This window comes from Lontra canadensis, unplaced genomic scaffold, assembly GCF_010015895.1.
Source record: "Lontra canadensis isolate GAN:19392208 unplaced genomic scaffold, GSC_riverotter_1.0 scaffold52, whole genome shotgun sequence".
NCBI lineage: Eukaryota > Metazoa > Chordata > Mammalia > Carnivora > Mustelidae > Lontra > Lontra canadensis.
Genome location: NW_022631046.1, coordinates 7780665 through 7804332, shown reverse-complemented (window position 1 = coordinate 7804332; position 23668 = coordinate 7780665). Strand labels below are relative to the sequence as shown.

The 23668-nt window shown below is 34.4% G+C and overlaps 1 protein-coding gene across 3 annotated transcripts in view; it reads left to right on the top strand.

The window, feature by feature from the left end:
* The window catches only part of EEA1 (early endosome antigen 1), a 124869-nt gene that overhangs the window by 70332 nt on the left and 30869 nt on the right, over positions 1–23668 (top strand). For all 3 annotated transcript variants that reach the window (XM_032874212.1, XM_032874214.1, XM_032874213.1), the window contains 8 exons: positions 969–1307; positions 7208–7357; positions 9247–9366; positions 15848–16051; positions 18544–18744; positions 19845–19958; positions 21389–21544; positions 23380–23519. In XM_032874212.1, the coding sequence (XP_032730103.1) occupies positions 969–1307; positions 7208–7357; positions 9247–9366; positions 15848–16051; positions 18544–18744; positions 19845–19958; positions 21389–21544; positions 23380–23519 (1424 nt within the window). The remainder of the gene's footprint in view (positions 1–968; positions 1308–7207; positions 7358–9246; positions 9367–15847; positions 16052–18543; positions 18745–19844; positions 19959–21388; positions 21545–23379; positions 23520–23668) is intronic.

The following is a 23668-nucleotide window of genomic DNA, read 5'->3' as shown; positions in this document are numbered from 1 at the left end:
TTTGTATTAATTCATTTTTGCTTGAAAAATGAATTTTGCTTCATTTTGCTCATTATGTTTTAACTTCCTCTTAGAAACTTTTTTTTTTTAATGTGTGTGTTTCATTTGGATTATAATCTGTTTAAAGACCAGAGGCTTTGATTGTCCTGTATTATCCCCTTCTAGCACTCTGCATATAAAAATTGAATATAATGTCCACAGATTAAGTCATTAGATGCTTATAATGGCTTCCTATCCTAGCTATCTTTCTTATAGAATTGAGTCAGAGTTCTGATCCATGTGTTATGTGTATGGAACAATTCACTGAAACCAGATTTTGACATTTGATTAGGCTGGTTGATCTAGATCTTTGATTGGAGGTGTCACTTTTATATTTTGTACTTGATAATATTGAGTAAAATAACAAAATATAAGGCAGGTAAGTTATTTTTAAATCACTGTTTTTACACAGGTAGAAAGAAATTCGAGTTAATCTTAAACTTATGACTCTTAAAAATGGTCTTTATCAAGAAGAGCAAAAATAAAGAATCATGAATCTGCATACTAAAGCAGTGAATAGTATTGTTATGATAAAGCTGTTATCAACTATGAAATTACAACACCCCAAATCAGAATTGCCATTGTATTTTGTTATTCAAAATAACTTTTGATGATAGAAGGTAGTTTTAGTAATTAACTCAGATGGGAGAATATAAATATGTTCTATACCCTGAAGAATCTACTAGATTTCATTGTTTCATTTTATGTCAAAATTTTGTTGGTAATTCCTAAGTTACATTTGTAGAACTTAGTGAAGCGGGCCAATAATAAAATAAGTTAGGATGTAATAATTTAATCCTTTTTGGCTAGAGTATTTTCACTGTTTTTATATTGCAATTTTGACTAATTTTGTTGATACTACTATAAAGATTGAATAATTAGAATAATTATAAATATTAGCAAAGGAAATTTTTACATTGATATTTCAGAACTTGTCTGAAAAGTTGCTGAAGAAAGAACTGGAGTTTACTCAGTTAGAGGAGAAACATAATGAAGAATGTGTGAGTAAAAAGAATATACAAGCAAGCCTTCATCAAAAAGACTTAGATTGTCAGCAGCTTCAGTCAAGATTATCTGCATCTGAAACCTCCCTGCAGAGAATACAGGCAGAACTAGGTGAAAAGGGGGAAACTACACAAAAGCTCAAAGAAGAACTATCAGAGGTGGAGACCAAATACCAGCATCTGAAGGCTGAGTTTAAACAGCTCCAACAACAGAGAGAAGAAAAAGACCAGCACGGGTTACAACTCCAAAGTGAAGTTAATCAAGTAAGAGATGTTACTTTTATTTATTATAATTCCTCCTATGGTTTCTTAGTGTGCTTGATAGTTACTTGATCATAATATAGTTCATTAAAAAATACTGTCATTTAAAAGAATTAACTCTTAATTTTCATAATTGGCAAATTTGAGTCAGATTTCAGTTCCTTTAATTTCATTTCAGTTTTCCTTAATAAGAAAGAGATGTTAGCACCTATCATATAGTATTGTTGTGAAGTGTTTATGAATTAATACCTATAAATTGCTTAGGATGGTACCTGGCAAATGGTAGGTACTCAACATATATTAGTTAATTGTAATTAATTTAAATTGTTGATCATTCTTTAGAAATTCTTTTCTCTTTTTTTTTTTTTTGGCTACTTAATTTTCCAAATATAATTATGGTTAAACCAATAATATAAAAATATCTGTATTTTAAAAGAAAAAAACAAATTAGTCATAACAACTATTTTAATAATAATATCTAACTTAAATTTAAGTTCTGTGTTCTTATTTTTTATAGGTAACATTCTAAATTGGTTGAAAAAATGGAAATTTGGGAGATATTAAATTCTTTAGTCACTTTTTTGATAATATTCAACTATTTTCACTTAAATGGTACTGACACTTTTTTTTTTTATGTTCAGTTGGCCAGCATATAGTATATCATAAGTTTTTGGCATAGTGTTCAATGATTCATTAGTTGTGTTTAATACCCAGTGCTCATCACCACATGTTCCCTCCTTAATACCCATTACCTGGTTACCCCATGGCCCCACCTCCCTCCCCTCTATAACCCTCAAGTTTGTTTTCCGGAGTCCAGAGTCTCTCATGGCTTCTCTCCCTTTCTGGTTTCTTCACATTCAGTTTTTCCTCCCTTCCCCTATGGTCCTCTGCTGTATTCCTTATGACCCTGTCCTCGTCTTCCATAGGAGTGAAACCATATGATAATTGTCTTTTTCTGCTTGACTTATTTCACTTAGCTTAATCCCCTCCAGTTCCATCCATGTCAATGCAAATGATGGGTATTCATCCTTTCTGACGGCTCAGTAATACTCCATTGTATATATGGACCCTATCTTCTTTATCTATTCAGCTGTTGAAGGACATCTCAGCTCCTTCCACAGTTTGGCTATTGTGGACATTGCTGCTATGATACTTGCTTTTATGGCATCAGTCCTTCTGTCTTCTTGGCTTGATATATTCTTCCTATTTCTCTTCTCTTTGATGAATGCAGTGATTACTTCACTTGTCACTTTTCTAGTAATCATTTTCTGACCATTGCCATTTCTCCCTCCCTGACCCCCCAGAGGTGGCTTAAGCATATATATATTTTGATTGTTTTACTTGCCACAGTATAGTATATTACCATATAACTTACATGTCTTTGTTCATAGATTCTGAACTCTTTGGGTGCAAAGACTGTGTCTTACTCATTTTTTTTTTTTAAAGATTTTATTTATTTATTTGACAGCCAGAGATCACAAGTAGGCAGAGAGGCAGGCAGAGAGAGAGGAGGGGGAGCAGGCTCCTTGCTGAGCAGAGAGCCCGATGTGGGGCTCTATCCCAGGACCCTGGGATCATGACCTGAGCCAAAGGCAGAGGCTTTAACCCACTGAGCCACCCAGGCACCCCTAATTAGTTTTTTCTTACTTGCATATTATCTACCATTCCCATTGGACTGTGAGCTCCTTAGTGTGAGAAATTTGTCATAAAATGGTTTTATTTTATACTCTGTCAGTGTCTATACTTAGTACTTTCAACAAATATTTTATTTTTTTAAAATATTTTATTTATATATTTGTCAGAGAGAGTGAGCAAGTGAGTGCAGAAGCAGAGGGAGCAGCAGGCAGAGGGAGAAGCAGGCTCCCCAACGAGCAAGGAGCTCAATGTGGGACTCAATCCCAGGACCCTGGGATCATGACCTGAGCCAAAGGCAGACGCTTAATCGACTGAGGCACCCAGGCATCCCTTTCAGCAAATATTTCTTGGAAGGATGGAAGTCAGTCTCACCTTTAACCTTTTTTTTCTAACCTTAAAGAGTGTAGGCATGAACTGGTTTTGTTTTGCTCTCCATTGTATCCTTAGCACCCCTTTTGGTATGACAAAAGTAGATAGTGGCAACTGTCAACAAAGGACTTAAAGACAAAGCAGTGTATATATATATATTTTTTTTTAATATTTTATTTTTTTATTTGACAGAGATCACAAGTAGGCAGAGAGGCAGGCAGAGAGAGAGGAGAAAGCAACCTCCCCGTGGAGCAGAGAGCCTGATGTGGGGCTCAATCCCAGAACCCTGGGATCATGACCTGAGCTAAGGCAGAGGCTTTAACCCACTGAGCCACCCAGGTGCCCCAACAGTGTATATTCTTCATTTTTGTGTTTATGAGCAGTTCTAAAATAGCCACAGATGTGTAGATAATGATACATAATGAAAAGATTGGGTGTCATCATTTTAATTTTTAAAAATTTATTTAACATACATCTTGAATAGCACAGTGGATTTAATTATTTATTTTAAAGATTTTATTTATTTGCAAGAGAAAAGAGAAAGCACAAGCAAGTGGGAGGGGCAAAGAGAGAGGGAGAAGTAGACTCCCCATTGAGCAAGGAGCCTGACTCAGGACTTGATCGCGGGCCCCCTGGATCCTGACCTGAGCCCATGGCAGACACTTAACTGATTGAGCCCCCCAGGCACCCCAGCATATTGGATTTAGAAACCAGCTGCCTGAGCTCCAGTTCTGTGGCTTACAAGCTGTATGATCTCAGGCACAGTATTTAACCTGGGCTTGTTTGCTTGTCTCTAATATGGGTAATAATGGAATCTTATTCATAAGGCTGTACATATAGTTAATATTTTGATTTAGAGTAGGGCTTGGCACTTAGTAAATATTGTTAGGAGTGTAATGAGTAAAGAATTATGTATATAGGTGTGCAAACTGAATTTACTCATATATGCCATATAGTCTAGAGTATATGGTATATATATATGGTATATGGTATAGAGAATACTCAAAATGATTGTGATTTTAGGGTAGACCATTCTATTAATAATTCCAGTGTTTACTATTTTTACTCTTGATTTAACCTCTTTTTCTTTAACATGTTTACTCTAAAATGGTATAGACATCATTGTTTAAGTAATTTTGGCCTGCTCCCAACCTTAGACACCCTTTTTTGAGATTCTTTTTTTTTTAATCAAAGATCAGGGATTTATCAGGAATTGTATAGTATTGAATGACAAAGTTATTTTTGTACACATCACTTTTTCTTACCCCTTTAGTAAATCTACAATTCAGAGCAGTAGTTCTCTTTAATTTGTTTGGTTCTCAGTTCTGTCTGCACATCAGAATCACCTGGGGAGATTAAATTTAATTTAAATTTAAAAAATTAACAGTATGAAGGTGTCACCCTTGGTCCAATTAAATCATAATCTCTGGCATAGTCCTGGGCACTGGCATATTCAAATGTTTTCCCTTTAATTATATTATGCAGTTGAATTTGAAAACTGCTGCTCTTTGAAGTGTTACTTTTTGGCAAGTGATTTCTAAGGTTTTCTGAAGCTGAACATCATCTGATTCTTGTTAGGAAAACATGGGTTTCTGGGATTTAGATAAAGTGTATTAAATCTAAACTTACATGGAAGGAGTCTGATTATATGTGCGTTGCATTAAGAGTGATATCAGGAGATTCTTCTGTATTATTTTTTGGTGTGTGTACAACTAGTGATTTGACAATTCTGTACATTACTGAATGCTTATCATAGTGAGTGTAGTCACCATTTGTCACTCTACCTTGTTATTACAGTATTATTGACCGCATTTGCTATGCTATACTTTTCATCTCTGTGACTTATTTTATAACTGGAGTTTGTGTCTCTTCATAAGCCGGAGATTCTTATCCAGCAAGTTTAAGAACTAGACATGGATGATGCCTGTTTGTAAGAGATCATGCAATTTGGGTGTTTGAAATACGAATTAACCTTGAAGGCCTCATTTGCTTTTACATATCAAGATTGTTCCTAATTATTGTAGTACGAAGGAGAAGGTTTGGGATTTACTTTGTAGAGCTAATCCACTGCGTATTAAGAAGAGGAATAAATGGGCACCTGGGTGGCTCAGTGGGTTAAGCCTCTGCCTTTGGCTCAGGTCATGGTCTCAGGGTCCAGGGATCGAGCCGCGCATTGGGCTCTCTGCTTGGCAGGGGGCCTGCTTCCCCCTCTCTCTCTGCCTGCCTTTCTGCCTACTTGGGCTCGCTCTCTCTCTGTCAAATAAATAAATAAATCTTAAAAAAAAAAAGAAGAGGAATAAAAAGAAAAATAAATTAAAAAAGGAGAAAGATGTTAGAGTGCTGGCTAAGGACAAGAATAAAATAAATGCATTCTTTTTAACTGGTACCGATTCTTGTTTTAGTTAGATGGAAACATGTTTTTTACTTTAAAAATTAACTTTGGTTTTCATTATTAAGGATAGAGTGTATTCTAATAGCCACAGATTGTTTCATAGCATAAGAAAATAGTGGGTGTCCACTTTTCTGATAGAACTTTGTTTTATCCTAGGACGCCTGGGTGGCTCAGTCAGTTAAACGTCTGCCTTCGACTTGGGTCATGATCTCAGGGTTCTGGGATAGAGGCCTGTGTTGGGCTACCGCTCAGTGGGGAGCCTGCTTCTCCCTCTGCCTGCTGATCCCCATGCTTATGCTCTTTCTCTCCGACAAATAAATAAATAAAATCTTTAAAAAAAATAAAAGAACTTTGCTTTATCCTGACCAACTATGAATTTTTATGGAAAAAAATGTAAGTGTAGTGCATATAAGTATAAATATGACACAGAGAATATAGGTTGTTAATATTTTTGCATTTAAAATGAATAGTTTTGATTGAAAGCAATTGTACAGAATGTTATTAATTTTTAATTTTGCTGAGGTACTTGCCTTTGCATGTATTATGAGACTGGTGTTTAGGAACACTCTTAGTGTGTAAACCTTGCCAAATGTCTTGCAACTTTTAAAAATATCACATAGCTCATTTTTGTTCTATATTCCCAGCACTTTTGCAGTTATTCTTCTGAAATTAATACATACTTTTTTCTTTTTTTACTGGAACTTCCCCCTCCCCCAAGAGAAACTGACTACTGTTTCTGGTAGTATTAAAGAAAATAAAGAATTTAAGAGAGTGATAGTTTTAATTTCAGGGGAAATCTCTCCTTTAGTTTTAACTGGGTAGGAATTTTAAAGTTAATGAATGAGGAACACCTAATATTTAAACAAAAATACTCTTTCTTCTCTTTTATTTAGAAATTATGTACTAATTCGAGAATTTGGGAATGCTTTGTGCTCTATTCAATACCCAAATGTAATAAGTTAATTGTGGTGGTTTGCAGTTATGAAAAAACAAAAATCACTATGAAATTAAAAAAAAAATACTGTGGAATAGGTCTGAGTGTGTACCTTGACTGTCTTCATTTTTTTCTTTTTTAATTGGACTCATGACCCTGAGATCAAGACCTGTGCTGAGATCCAGAGTCAGAAGCGTAACTGACTAAGCCACCTACCTGCCTTGAGCATCCAGATTTTTAAATTTTATTTTACTGTTTTAAGCTCCTCAAGTGATTCTGACATTCAAGTCCAAACAAGAGCCTTTGGTCCACTGTATTTTTGTCTGTATGTTTGTTTAAGACAACAAAAAGCCCCAAAACTGTGAAGTTTATTCAGTTTTATGTGATCCATCATAATTTATGTGATTAAAATTCAGCTGAATCTTAGGTTCCCCCCAAATACATGAAAATTAAGGTTTATACTTATATTGGTAAAAAAGAAAATATTGTTTAGAAAGGTAGGTCGTGGTGGTGATGAGTGTGTGTGGGTTCTCACATATGTACTACACAAACTTTTCTTTTTCTTTTTTAAAGTTACATACCAAACTTCTGGAGACAGAGCGCCAGCTAGGTGAAGCTCATGGTAGGCTAAAGGAACAGAGACAACTTTCAAGTGAAAAGTTGATGGATAAAGAACAGCAAGTGGCTGATCTACAGCTCAAACTTTCTCGTTTAGAAGAACAGGTAAGCTAACATTTCAAGTTACTTTATAATAGCAAGTTTATTGATAGATTTGAGGCATCTTAAATAGTATTATGGTCTAATTTTTTAATTGTTAAGAGCTTTAATTAGACATTTTTACTTTAAATTGTGACATTTATTTCTTCCCACTAAAAAATCCCACTTATTATTAACTATATTAGGTCATTTTGTTGTGACTGTATTCTCTAAAGTCTCAATTAAAATGTGTTGAGAAGAGTACTCTTTTAGCTTGAGGCAAGAAAGACCCTGGGGGTGAACCTTTATTAGGCTGCTGAAGGGGAGGAGTCTTCCTGCCCAGGAAGGACAACTTCCCAATAAAACAGTGAAACATGAACACAGTTGGTGAGGATCTTTAATGTCACATATTTGGTGCATATAAACTTTGAGTTTGCATTTAAAGATTTTCGCTTTTGCAACTTAAGCATAAGATTGAATGCTATGGTAATTAAAGATGCAGTTGTCAAAAATGGTAACTGTTATTTGGTTAAAGTAGAAGTTATAATTAAATTATGCCTTCCGCTAGAATTGAACAAACACTGAGAGTTAAAATCTATAACTTCATCAACTGGTTTTCTTCTAGATCTAGAATTTTAGAGATGATAACCCATTCTTTTCCAGTAAGTAAATAGGTATATTATAGAAAAAAAAAATACTGATACTGTGGTTTAGATTATTGCTACAAAAAATCTGTATGTAATCAATTCCTTGATCATACTATACAAAAAAGCAGTAATAAACTAAATGCCAACCTAGGGAAAGAATTGTGTTCTTAGGATTAGAGTCTATTCCTAAGGAATAGTTTTATAATCATGAGATTAAGATTCCATAAGGAATGAGATACTGCTTTAAAGTTGATTTTATATATTGTCTGAATTTAGGTTTTTTCTTCAGACTTGAGAGTTTTAGGAATTGAAGTAATGCCAGATTTTTTTTATTAACAACATATAATGTATTATTGGTTTCAGAGGTACAGGTCTGTGATTCATTAGTCTTATATAATACCCAGAGCTTATTACATCACATGCCCTCCTTAATGTCCATCACCCAGCTACCCCATCCCTCCACCCAACTCCCCTTCAGCAACCCTCAGTTTGTTTCCTATGATTAAGAGTCTCTTACGGTTTCCTCTCTCTCTGGTTTCTCCCTCTCTGGTTTCATCTTGTTTTATTTTTTCCTCTCTTCCCCTATCATCCTCTGTTTTGTTTCTTAAATTCCACATATCAGTGAGACCATATGATAACTGGCTTTCTCTAGATTGATTTATTTCACTTAGCATAATACCCTCTATTCCATCCATGTTGTTGCAAATGGCAAGATTTCATTTTTTTTTTTAAAGATTTTATTTATTTATTTGACACAGAGAGATCACAAGTAGACAGAGAGGCAGGCAGAGAGAGAGAGGGAAGCAGGCTCCCTGCTGAGCAGAGAGCCCGATGCGGGACTCGATCCCAGGACCCTGAGATCATGACCTGAGCCGAAGGCAGCAGCTTAACCCACTGAGCCACCCAGGCGCCCAAGATTTCATTTTTTGATAGCTGAGTAATATTCATACACACACACACACACACACACACACCCACCATATCTTCTTTATCCATTCATCTGTTGATGGACATCTGGGCTCTTTCCATAGTTTGGCTATTGTGGACATTGCTGCTATAAACCTTGGGGTGCAGGTGCCCCTTTGGATCACTACATTTGTATCTTTGGGATAAATACCCAGAAGTGCAATTGCTGGGTTGTAGAGTAGCTCTATTTCCAACTTTTTGAGGAAACTCCATACTGTTTTCCACAGTGTAATGCCAGATACTTATGAATGATAGCATTATGCCTTTAAATTGTGAGGTGACAATCTACAATTTTTTTTTAAGTTGAAGGAAAAAGTAACAAATTCCTCAGAATTGCAGCATCAATTAGATAAAACGAAGCAACAGCATCAAGAACAACAAGCTCTTCAGCAAAGCACTACAGCAAAACTTCGAGAAGCTCAGGTAAATATTAGTGTGTGAAATATTGGCCTTTTAAACAGAAATTAATCAAATCATTATTCTTTTGTTATAAAACAAGATAATGTGAAAAACTTGATTATGAAGGGCTTTGATAATTTTTAGTGTCTGGATGATCAGAAAATCTTTTCCTTTTAATTGCTGTGTTGAAATTTTCTATTTTAAAATTATCATAACTAGATTTATTATTATAAGTAGATTTGTATAAAATATTTAAATTTTATTAAATTTCTTTATTAAATTGACCTATTTAAATAAAATATATTTATTAAATTATATGTACAAAATAAATAATTTATTGCTTATTATTTTTAAAAGTACTTTATTTTAAAAACTTAAAAAATGCAAATAAAATTTCCTAATTTAGCCCAATTAAAAAGAATATTTTGAGTTTACGGTAGACATTAATAATTTTTGGTCATGTCTTTACCTACTTCAGAGCTATCATGTGACCACTGGAATTGTAGGTATAAAAAATATAAGTCGTTGGGTTACATTTATGCAGATTCTATAGTGTAGTTCATAAGATTGAAAGGAGTAAAATTTTTGTTTTGTTACAGTGAGGGGAAGAGGGTTCCCAAGTGTTTGAAATGAATTTGAAATGAAATGAATTTGACTTTGACATTCATTTATTTCTTCAATCTTTGATTAATTCATTGAATATTATTGAGCACTATATGTCAGGCACTGTGGTAAGCACTGAAAATAGATGAGTAAGACACAGTGCCTGCCTTCTAGAAAATGGCAATCTAATGATGTACACATAGAAACAATGTTGGAATTTAAAGGAGGCTGTAAGTAATACATCTCTCTTACCCCTCTGAGTTTGGAGAGTGGGGTGGGAGTTAGGTGGATAGAGATAAAAATATTGTACTCATTTACTTATCTTTTCATTTATCCAGTCAACAAATGTGTTTTAATGTCTACTCTTAGCCAAGGAAGTGATTTTGTGGCTGTGGCAGCAAATGAAATAGACAAAGCTCTCTGCTCTCATGGTTAAGTGCTATGGAGATGAAAAAGAACAGGGAGTAGGAAAGATCTGGGCGGGGGGGCGGCTGGAGGTGGGACTGCAATATTAGATAGGATTGGCAGGGAAGGCCTCTTTGAGAAGATGAAAGGCTCGAAGGAAAGGAGAGTGTGAGGTATGTGGATATCAAAGAGTGCATCAGTACATTAAAAGGTCCTGAAGCAGGAGCATGTCTAAGAAATAACAGGAAGCCAGTGGCTGGAGTGGTATGAGTGGTGAGAAGGGTAAGAGGGGCACAGAGTCATGGAGACCACAGAGAATGAGAGCATGTCAGGCTTCATAGATCATTTAAGGATTTTACTTGTGAGTGATGTGTGAAATCACTGAAGGGTTCTGAGCAAAGGAGTAACATGATCTGACTTAAAATTTCACAGGATTGCTCTGCCTGTTATATTGAGAGTACACTGTGGGGACACATGAGTATAAGCAAAGAAATTAGCTAAGAGACTACTACAGTGATCCAGATAAGAAATGATACATGGCTTAGATCAGAGTGGAAGCAGTGCAGGTAGTGAGAACTAGTTAGAGGCTATGTATGATAGCCTCTATCATATGTATGATAGCCTTTATGATAGATTGATGTGGAATGTATAGAGAGAAGTGGATGATTCCAAGAAGTTTGGCCTGGGTAGTTAGAAGGATGGAGGTCAAACAAGATGAAGACTGAGAATCCTATTGGGCTTGGCAACATGGAGGTCATTGATGATATTGATAAGAGCAACTTGGATAGAGAAGGAGGTATGAAAGCCTGATGGAAAGGGTTCAAGAGAAAATTGGAAGAGAGAGTTTGATAAAATGAATATAGATAACTCTAGGAGTTTTACTATAAAGAGTAGCAAAGAAATAGAGTAGTAAGACTGAGGTAAAGAATTTGGCATGGGTCTGCAGCCAAATGTGCTTTCTTATGTGTATCCCAGAATTAAATTTATTCATCCAGTCACAGCTGGAAATGAGTCATTCAGCTTCTTAGAGGCAGGTTGTCTCTTAGCCTGAAGGTAGAGCAAGGGGCTGAGTTGAACATGCTTCCTTATTTTAAACTTCCAGTTAGTTAAATTCTCATTCCCTGGGGAAGAAGAAGAAAAGGATGTTGAAGAGGCCAGTCAGTCTCTCCTTACAGAAATATGAAAAGTCCTTAAAACCCCTAAAAAAGAAGTGTAATCAGTGTCATTCTAGGTGTATATATATGTATATAAAATTATTATGGCATCACAAAGGGCAATTATCTAACTCAGAGTCTGGAAAAGAGCAGTCATTGGAAACTTACTAAAAGTGACAATTTGAGTTGCAAAGGATATGTAGATGTTTCTGTGTTCGTGAAGATGATTATAGTAAGTATATTCCAAGTAGAAATTAAAAGGACAAGGATACCGAAGCTGATATGAACTATACTGTTAGGTTTTGCTGGAGCTTAAAGTGTAATTTAGAGTTTAGTTAGGGAAGAGGCCAGAGCATTAGACATGAGTTAAGTTTATAGAAGGTCTTGTGTGACATTTATCTTTGAAGATAGAAAGGTATAGAAGGTCTTGAGATAGAACTCCTGTGGCCAGATTGGGTTTTTAAATAGGTCATTGCTGTGGTTTTGTGAAAGGTGGATTTCAGAGGAATATTCTGAAGCAGGAGTTCAGTTAAAAGACTAATAATATGCAGTAGTTTAGATGAAAATAATAATGCCTTAGTTCAAGCAATTGTTGAAAGGGCAAATATGATTAATACTTGGGCAGTAAAATAAGTAGGACTTAATAGTTGTAGGGAATGAGAGAGAAAGAGGATGATGTCCAGATGGATAACACTGGGTACACGGTAGATGGAGGTGTCATCAAATATGTGAGTCAGCATGAGACAAATGGACATTTCATCAGGCTGTATGATGAGTTCAGTTTTAGACATTGCTGAGGCACCTATAGGATATATTTATTTAAAGCTTAGAGGAGGAGACCAGGCTATATATATTAGCTGTGAGAAACATCACTAGATATTGGGTAAATGCAATTACTGGAATAGATGTGATCAGCCAGGGAGGGAGTGTAGTGAGGAGAACAGATAACTGCTAACATAGGACTTCTGGGAAACACTAGCACTTAATGGCATAGAATGGAGGAAGAGCAGCCCAAAGAAAGAGAATAATCATAGTAATTAAGGGGAACCTGCAGAGTAGAATCCAAAAGATTGGAGAGAGTCAAAAGTTGGGGAGTAATCAGTAACTTCAAATGTGGACATGTAGTAGGGATGCCGAGTATGATAAGTGAAAAATGTCCATTATATTAAACTGTAATTACATATTATAAATATATATTCTTAAGTATATTTTAAGGATAAATTAGTGATCTTATTAAACATAATTTCAATAAAATGATAGAGATGGCTGAGTTTTGATGAGTAAATGAATGATGGGGGAGTTGGAAAAGTCAATTTGAATTAATTTTTTAAAAAAGATCATTTATTTATTTATCTATCTATCTATCTATCTATCTATCTGACAGAGACAGAGAGAGAGGCAGTGAGAGTAGGAACACAAGCAGGGGGAGAGGGAGAGGAAGAAGCAGGCTTCCTGCTGAGCAGGGAGCCTGACTCAGGCCAGGCTGATCCCAGGACCCTAGGATCATGACCTGAGCTGGAGGCAGACGCTTAACCACTGAGCCCACCCAGATGCCCCTTGAATTACTTTTTTAGAATTTAAAAATGAATTTTATAAAGACTGGGCAGAGATGAGTGGGGCTTGTTCTGGGAATTGTTTTTGAAAACAAAAGTTGCCTGAACATGTTTATAGTCTACGACAAAGAGATTGGTAGAAAGGGAATAATTGAGGATACTGAAGGAGAGATTACAGAAATAATAAGTTACTGAAAAACTATGAGATAACAGATAAAATGGGTGGTGGTAAATTTGAACTTACCCTCCCTTGAAGAATATTCTTTGAAGCTTGAGGAAAGAAAGTATCTGTCTTTATAGATATGGGGTTGGAAAATCAAGGTGCATCATCCCAGAAGATTTGCCCCCTCCTCCCCCCCCCCTTTTTTTTTTTTGGATAAAGTTGGAGATGGCAATAGTTGAGTGAAAGGCAGGCAGATATTAAGAATTTGGAGAGAATACTGAAGCTTTTAAGTAGTTGTTGAGGCAAATATTTGAGGGTAAGAACCTTAATCAAGTGAAAGGATTGGTAAGATGCTTCTGAGTATGTGATGGAGGTTGGACTCTAGAACTCTGTAGTGGCCGTAGTCTATGAAGGTTTAGGATTTTGCTCTCACAGTGCTTAGAAATGTAGATGTGGAGTCAGCAGTTTGCAACATTGATCTAGGATTGGGCTTTTTTTTTGGTAGCTCTGTTGGGAATTTGAAGGTGAAAGGAATAGGAGAATGTTGAATAGTTGAGAGAATAGTTAAGGTTAGTTCATATCTGTATATTAGGTTCAGGAAGAGAAATGAGGCATAAGCTATATATGCTAGAAGAAAATTGAGGTCAGTGTCTGTTCGGCATTGAAGAGTAGAAATGAGGTCATGAAATTGGAAGATGGTCAGGAAGTTGTGGTCACAGGGTTGTTGGACAGTTTTTTTCCATCTGGAACAATTTCAAGTGATTATAAGATCCTACATGTGAGTGATTGAATAAATTGAGTAAGGGTCCAGGAATTAAGATGATATGAATGTTGAGGCTGTGCTCTTAATTCTTTGCATATTTTGTATTTCCCAGAAAATTGGCAGAAATTGGGATTGAGAGAAAAACTAAGTCAGGTCTCAAGTCTTCAGTGGATGAGGTAGGGAATTATAGATGATAGCAAAACAGAATAGAGGATAGAATAAATGAATAACATACTCCCCAAAGCAGCATGAAGCTTTTACATGATGGGGAGAGTTATGGGGTGAAAAACCAGGAAGGAGTCAGCCTCCCTTGCTTGCCCAGCTGAATGGTTCTTACATATCTGAGAGTGTTGAGGGGGAATCAGCATCTGTAAAGGGTGAACCAAATTTCACTTCTGACTTGGAAATAGAGTGACTATTCTGGAAAAAAGCTTAGTCCTGGAGCTGTGGTTCCAGAAGATGAGTGGGATGTGGAGAGTGGGGTCATTAGTGGCAGAAGTAGAGAATGAGATCAGATGGGTTAAGTTGCCTTTCATCATTTTGTGATTGAAACTTAAAGGAGAAACATGTTTGAAAGTGATCTCAAATAGTGCAGTATTGGTGCAAATTGTTGAGAGTACCAGGTGGTTGCTGACTCAATCTGAGCACAGTAGTTTGGGGTACTGTAAGGTTTGCCGAGGGCCTGGCTAGGGCCTGGTTTAGGGAGAAGTTCTCTCAGGCTGTGTTAGAATGATGGAGGCAGAGCCAAAGGATATGGGTTAGATAGCTCCAGAATATTAATGGGCATTGTTCTGGATGTGGGCTGATGCACCCTGCTCTGTGTAACATTAGGCCCTTGCTAAAGTAAAAGAAGAGGGATCGCTTGATGTATATCAATAGAAGAGTCCTATTGGAGTATTGAAATGAGCCTTCATGAGTATACGTGTGTTAGAGTGCAATCCTTTATTGCTCTGTTCATTCAACAAATATCTTAGAGAGCTTGGATACATCAATGAGTAAAACAGACAAAAATCCTTACCTTTGTGGAGCGTGCATTCCAGTGAGGGGGCGGAGGGAAACTGATAAACATGAAAAATAAGTAATTTACTTAGTATGTTAAAAGTTAAGTGCTATGGAAAGGTAAAAAAAAAAAACATTCAGGAGAAGGAGTATTGGGAGAGGCTGCAATTTTATTTTATATTTTAATTTTTTAAAAGATTTATTTATTTTACTAACAGAGTACTCATGAGTAGGAGGAGGGGTAGAGGGTGAAGGAAAGAGACAGACTCCCTGCTGAGGCAGATTATTAATGCTGGGCTGAGTCTCATGACCCTGAGGTCTGGTCTCAGCCAGAATCAGGAGGCCGATGCTCAACCAACTGAGCCACCCACATGCCCCTAAAGGCTGCAATTTTAAATGTAATGGTTAGGGTAGGCATGATTGAGTAGGTGACATCTGAACAAACATTTGAAGGAGAGGAAATGAGCCATGTGACTTTGTGGGAAAGGTATTCTAGACCGAAAAAACAGTGCAAAGGCCCTGTGGTGGGTGTGCCTGGTGTGATAAGGAATAAGGAGAGTCCTATGAGTCTGCAGTGGATTAAAGAAGAGGAGTAGTGGGCAGTGAGTTTCAAGTGTTAGAATAATAATGTGAATAATTGAAGGTTGTTTTTAGGAATTAAATTCTAATTTATTATCAATAATATAGGTTTGTATTATTAAATATATAGTTCTAGTTATTTAAGTTTACCATGTTAAATGTAATAAGTAGTTAAAAAATGTAAGACTAAGAATTTGAGTTACAAAATGTATTATCAATCATTTTGTTTGAAGAATGACTTTTTAAGTTCTCTATCCTTAAGTTAGTAGTTTTCACTTCTTTACAGAATGATTTAGAACAAGTATTACGTCAAATTGGTGATAAGGACCAAAAGATCCAGAACCTTGAAGCCTTATTACAGAAAAGTAAAGAAAATATTTCCTTACTAGAAAAAGAAAGAGAAGATCTTTATGCAAAAATTCAGGCTGGTGAAGGAGAGACTGCTGTTCTTAACCAATTACAAGAAAAAAACCATACCTTACAGGAGCAAGTAAGCATGTCCAACGTATTCTATTTCTAAAACTGATTTTTATCTTTCTAAATCTTACTAAGTGCTTTGTTTAAATGACTCTTCATTCTGGTTATTATTAGTACTTTTTAAATATTATGTTCTTTTGACGACTACCATCTCATTTACCTTAGAGCTGGGTTGCTGTTAGAGTAAAAGTAAGTCAGCATAATTTGACAAAGAAAATCTCAGTTCATGTCCCAGCAAAAAAACTTATTACCTGTGTGACCACAAGTAAATCATTTTACCTTGTCAGCTCATTAGAAAAGTAGAGATGTTATTAATAATGCATTCTTGCTTCATGATATTTTGTGATGTTTTGAAAAAAGAATGAGTATTTATAAACTGAATATTTATAAACTGAACATATTATAAAACATATTTATAAACTGAAAGTACTAATCAAGTTACTTGTTACTATGTATTAGTTAATATGTGGGCTTACTAGTTACTTATATTTTGGTCATGATATGTCTTTGGAATACGGAGCTAATGATAATTTTGATAAGTTGCTTATATAGAATTTATAGTTGCTTTTTTTGAAGAGAAGTCTAATAAGAGAGTTATAATTAAATGAGAAAATGGTAAAATAAAATATCAATAGGTAATGCCACTTTTCTAATTCTTTTTAAAAGAATAAATAAAAATAAATCTATGTACTTTGCTTCCTATCATGTTGGAGTAACTGATATGTCTTTAATCCTTTCACCATAAATGACTAGAACAGTAGAAAAAAAATGTGTAAAACTACTGTTTTTAGATATTGTATAACAAGCAGTGCAGGGCTTTGATTCCTGAGAGAAGAGATGCAAGGGAAGTGAACCTTTTGATCATTCCAGCTTTTGACCGGGAGACATCTTCCAGACTGAGGTGCAGGTTGGGGGAATCCAAGGAAAGCACAGTGGTCTCACTGAACTAAGGAGTGAGAAATTGAAGTTCAGAAAAGTTGAGGCACCTGATACTTGTGGAGCAGAATATCGGAGAGGGGGGGAACAGTGGAGAGAAGCAGCCCCAGAAATCTGTATACAGGATCCACTTGAGCCTTTAGCTGACTGCTAAACTTTCCATTCATGTGGTGGGGCTTCATGAGGCCAGGCAGTGAACAATCATTAGGAAGCTGCAAATGGAAAAATGATCAGGGCTGGGAGATGTTCAAATCCAGGAAGAGAATAAAGATGTGGTTCAATGCTTTGGGGACATTTAGTAGAAACCCTGGGAATGTCAGATGTTAGGATAAAGCTAAACTGGCCCTAGGGTAAAAGCTAGTGTACACCTGACCTAACAAAGCATAAAAAGAAGCCTCAAAATGATCCAGCTGGATCACAGGTTTGTTAACTGCCTGTTGGAACAAAACTAAACATTTCTGAAAGAAGACAACAAAATCAGGACTTGTTATCATAAATATAAAAAAATTACTAGACATTCAAAGAAGAAAACATGTATGACTCTTAAAATACGCTTATTAATATAAAGGAAAAACTATAATAATGGAAATAGAAGTGAAAATGATAAAGAATTAAATGGAACTTCATATGTTTATTATTCCATATATAAATATAAATATATACACACACATATATGGGCTTTATAAATTAACCAAGTAGAAAGTACAGTAGTGAACATTAAGACAAGGCAATTGAAGCTGTCCCTAATGAAGCACACAGAGAAAAAAAGCTTGGGCTAAAAAAACTCCTCAAAAAACCCAAAACCAAAAAACTCTGCTTTAGTGACTGTGGAACAGTATCATGTAATCTAGCATACATGTAATTGATGTGACAGGGTGGGGAGGAGAAAATAGTTATTGAAATAATGGCTGAAACAAGTTTCAGATTGATTAAAAATACGAATCCATAGATTCAAAAACCTCAGTGAGCTCTAAGCAAGGTACACCAAAGAAACATCAAATGAATTGGATTTCATCTAAATTGAAATGTTTGCTTTTCAAAAGGTGCCATTACAAAAATAAAAGCTGAGGCACAGACTGGGAGAAAATATTTGCAGTACATATATCTGACAATTCAGAAATATTCAGAATATATAAGGAACTCTTATTACTTAGACCAGTGATTGTCTGGGGCTACAGATGAGTGGAGGGTATGGACTGCAAAGGGGCATGAGTAAAGTTTTTGGGGTAATTGAAATGATCTCCATCTGATTGTGGCAGTGGTTAAATGAGTGTGTAATTTATCAAATCTCAAGCTGTGCAATTAAATTGGGTGAATTTTATTTCATATAAATTATAGCTCAGTAGAGGTGGTTTTAAAAATAATAGGAATCTGAATTAATTGTTGTTTTCTAATAGTTTTGAGAGATTGCTTATTTTTGGAAAGATGTGAATAAATTTTCTTGAAGAAAATATGAGATAACCTATTACAGAGCACTTTAATATTCTCATGGGACTTAAATTTTTTTCTTTTTTAGTTATTATTATATCATTTGTGATCTTCATAATTAGAGTCTTGCTTGTATGATAGGTAACTCAACTCACAGAGAAGCTGAAGAATCAGTCAGAAAGCCATAAACAGGCCCAGGAGAATTTGCACGACCAAGTGCAAGAGCAGAAGGCACATCTTAGAGCTGCACAAGACCGTGTTCTTTCCTTAGAAACTAGTGTCAGTGAATTGACTAGTCAATTAAATGAGAGCAAGGAGAAGGTTTCCCAGCTTGACATACAGGTAATATTGAATTATGCAATTTAATGTGAGTTTGTCTGAATAAAACACCTATTTTAGACCATCAAATGTTATAAATTCTGTTTCTTTCTCCTTGTGTCTCTCTGTCTCCCCCTATCCCCCACCACTCTCTCCCTTCTCTCTGCTTTGTTGATTAATGGAAAAACGGTAGGAATAGGAATTAAATAAAGGTTGTATCTAGACAGTTTATTGAGCTTTCATGTTTGCCTTTTTTTTCTTTATTTCTTCTGGCAAACCCTACCTTCTGAAACCGCTAGATTTTTTTGCTTTTCTTTTTTTCTATGAAATCCTTATTGTTATTTCTGAAGTTCAAAGTCATTTGATATTATGCCATTAGATTTCTATGTTAAATACTTTTGACTTTGATTTTTTAGATTTTACTTTAAAGGTTTGATTTAAAAAAATCAAACATTATATATTTTATATATATATTTTTAGTATATATATATTAGTATATATATATATATATATATAAAGTTATATATTTTTAGTATACATTCTTTCAGAGGCCAATATAGATGCCTGTTCAATGAATTAATGATGGGATGGTAATTAAAACAGATTTCTTTTTCCATTCTCATTGTTGGTTTCTTATCCTATACTATAGAAAGAAAGTAATCGAAATATTTCTAAACCTTGATTTTATTTTAGGAAAATAATTCTATTGAAAATAAGCAATATAGAATAGTATAACAGGGATAGTTATTAACTTGGAGGAAGAGGATACACATTTCTTCATATTCAAAATATAATTATTTGTTATATGAGTTATATGATAACCCAATATTTGGAAGTCCAATTTGAGAGAGGGAGAAGTATTTTGGTGTCATGTAGGGACATATATATCATCATGTATATCATGATAAACTTCATCATTTATCCAAACATTATTAGGAGTCTTTTCTCTTACACGTTCCTGTTTGGGGGATAATCATATACTTACTTTTCAATGTCTTAATCCATATGTTTTTTGCCAAAGGACTTAATTTTAAAAATAATTTAGTGACAAAAGCCATGTATGTTCACGAACTGGGAAATTGAGAACTATCTACAAATTAAATGACTGGTCGATTTTGCTACAGATTAAAGCGAAAACTGAATTACTGCTATCAGCAGAAGCAGCAAAAACTGCTCAGAGAGCAGATCTTCAGAATCATTTGGACACAGCCCAAAATGCATTACAAGATAAACAGCAGGTAAGTGAACCTGATGCAGTTTCATTTGATAAACTAATGTTTTGGTAGATGAATTAATTGCAAACATGTATAAAAATGATACTCAGTTTTATTAATGTCATGATCAACTTGCTTACTCCCTTTGATTTCTCCCTGAGTTCAGAGCCTACAAAAAAAGTAAACGATCAAAAGTATGTTAGCAAATGTTGAGGTTCATTAAGAATCAATTGTAAATTAAAACAGTAACAGAATATGACCTTATCGAGGTAGGATGTGTGTGTTGTAACACTGGAAGGTTTGGAGATGGTGTAGAAGAATAAGCCACCTTTATACGTTGCTGGTGATTGTATATGTTAGTTCAACCTTTTAATGGTCATAGGGAAAGCTGTTTGGCAATATATTTCAAGAACTCTGGGATTTATTTTTTAGCTCACTTTTAGTTCTTTATCCTAAGGGAATAATCATAGTTTTTAGGATGCTATTTGCATTTCTGTTAATAAAATGCAAAAAAGTTTAGTAGCAATCCAAGAATCTAAAAAGGACATTTGGATAAAAGGTGGTCTAGATTAAACAAAATGGAAATTTATGCAAATACAATATTTTAGAAAATAATACCACAATTTGATGATGCATTGTTATGTTAAAGATTATAATAAAACAGTATGTAAAGTGAGGTTCTCTTCCTATTTTAAAAGTATAAATCAAAAGATTGATATACACAGAAAAGATTAAGAGGAAACTTATCAAAACATTAATAGTGGTTATTTGTGGGTAGTGGATTTACTAGTAATTTGTATTTTGTTCTTTCAGTGCTTTTAGAATCTACAAATGAACAAGTTCATAGATGTGGTCACTGTTTTTTTTTTTTTTTTTTTTTTAAAGATTTATTTATTTATTTATTTGACAGAGAGAGAGAGAGAGATCACAACTAGACAGAGAGGCAGGTAGAGAGAGAGAGAGAGGGAAGCAGGCTCCCTGCTGAGCAGATAGCCCGATGCGGGACTCGATCCCAGGAACCTGAGATCATGACCTGAGCTGAAGGCAGCGGCTTAACCCACTGAGCCACCCAGGCGCCCCTGGTCACTGTTTTTAAATGTTATTTTTTGAAATGGCATCTTGAACATTGAAAACAATTATAATATAAAAGTGTTATTTTATAATTGGCCTATTTAATATTCTGTTGTATCTTTTGGTTCCTAAAATAACTCTTCCTAGAAAAAGTTAATGAGTGAATATGCATATAAACTTAGTATCTCATGCTGTGTACAGTCTCAGTTCAGGTCCTTTGTACTGGTAAATATAACCTCTGATTCATCATTAGACTTCTTTCCAGTCTTACTATAATAGTTTCTTAAATAAAATTAGAATTTTCAATTTTACTTTGATGAAACATTTAGGCATACAATAAAGTAAACCTTACAAAGTTTTCTTCAATTGTACTTTTCTTACAGGAGTTAAATAAGATCACTACTCAGTTGGATCAGGTCACTGCAAAGTTGCAGGATAAGCAAGAACATTGCAGTCAGCTGGAAAGTCACCTTAAAGAATATAAAGAGAAACACCTCTCTTTAGAACAAAAAAATGAAGAATTAGAAGGTCAAATTAAGGTTAGTATAAAAGATACTGAATTAACGTATATTTTCTGCTGTAGTAATGGAAACTGATAACATAGAAGGAATTGAGGATCTTAAATTTGCAAACAAGGATGAAGTTGTCATATAAAAGTTGAAATTACATGTAATTTTTCAGGTCTTAATTTTGAATTCCATCTTTAATTTTATTTCTTCATTAATGGGTGGCTTTTACAAATGGCAGTTTTAACATGTATCTTGGTTTCCTTTGTAATGTGTAACTATTTCAAAGCAACAATGAACCAGGAATCTACTCTGTAATTATAAGGAACTTACCATTCTGTTGTTGTTATGAGGCCTCTTCTGTTCCATCATTCTCATCTCCTTACTTCCTTATTCCAATATATATATATATATATATATATATATATATATATATGAATGACAGGTGTCTTCCTTCTTTAAACTTTACATTTATACCCTTTGCATTTTCTTTTTAGTTTGATAATAAATTTATTCTGTAGTAAATTGCTTCTTACTTTAATACAATTCCAAGTGAAAATGTTGATTTACCAAAGAGGTTAAATGACTAGACCTGTGAGAAGAGGATTTGACCTGAGTCCTTTGTCCTTTAGATGGGATCTACTATCAATTAAACAAATATTTCTCAAATTTATGTGTGTGTGTGTGTGTGTGTGTGTGTGCTATACCTTCACAATCAGATGAAACACTTCTGTAGACCTATTGAATATATATGTGTATATCAACACCGATACAACATGGAAAAATGTTGTATGCATACAAATCTGTTTATGGGTTTCTTTTTCTTTTTATTATGGCCAGTGATAATAATAATGACAAATTACTTTTTGTAATGTTTGAAAAGAACAGAGAGACCATTTTATTGAAAAGCATCTAATAAGAATTCTCTTTGGTATCTTTTACATTTTATTGAAAAGCATCTAATGAGAATTCTCTTTGGTATCTTTTACAAATTATTTAGAACCAGTAGTGTCTCTTGTGATTACCAGATCTTTAACATTTGGTAGTTATTTTAGGAAGTTTTCCATGTGTTTTATTTAGTTATTTGTTACAGAATTTTACAGTTACATCCAATATCCAGTGTAAGTGTTGAATAAGAGCCACAGTACCTAGATTGGTTTATAAAATACTTAGGGTACAAAATTATTACAACTATATAAGAAAATGTATTGCTCATTGATACTTAAACTTTACACTCAACAGCTTGATTTTGTAAATTTGTAAAAGTATACACAGTTATATGTATGATATGTATGTGTATGAGACAGAAACTATGCTATAAAGAACAGGAATCTTTAAACCAAGAATTTAAAGATGCAAAACCAAGTATTCAATTGACTTTATATTTAGGGTCAACAAATGTAACAAGAAGGATGACATGATAACTCCATTTTAGTTTTGAATGAATATTTACAATTACATCGGTGTTGTTCACTGCTATAAAGGATAGTATATTTTAAGTGGACCCACATGTGAACCTGTTATCTTGTCCTTTCACACTTGAATTAAAACTTTTTTTCAAGTAATAGACATAATTATTTTAAGTTTATTCTCTTTTTTAGAGTTAATTTTTAAAAGTAGATACTTACTGACTGCCTGTCATTTATAAAGCCTGTGGTAGTTCCTTTGAAAGATTCCAAAATAAATAGTTCCTTTATTCAGTAATGGCTTCAGAATGGAAAATGTTTTTTATTATAACATAAATATTTTATGGTTATTATTGTATGTTATGTCAACATCAATTTGAGTATAAACAAAAATGTTATATTTAATAATAGATGGATAATTATTGACATTAAAATGGTTACTGTATCATATTTCTTCCATAGAAACTAGAAGTGGATACTCTTGAAGTTAAAGGAAGCAAGGAACAAGCTTTGCAGGATCTACAACTGCAAAGACAGCTGAATACAGATTTAGAGCTTAGAGCCACAGAATTGAGTAAACAACTTGAAATGGAGAAAGAAATGTAAGCTAAACTACTTTAAGGAGGGATTATAAACTATTAAAATATTATGGTTTCAATTTTGCTATTGCAGGGCTTAAAGATTTATTTAATGTTTATGTTGATTCTATAAACTCTGATGTTTATATCAATGAATGAAAAATAAAGCCATC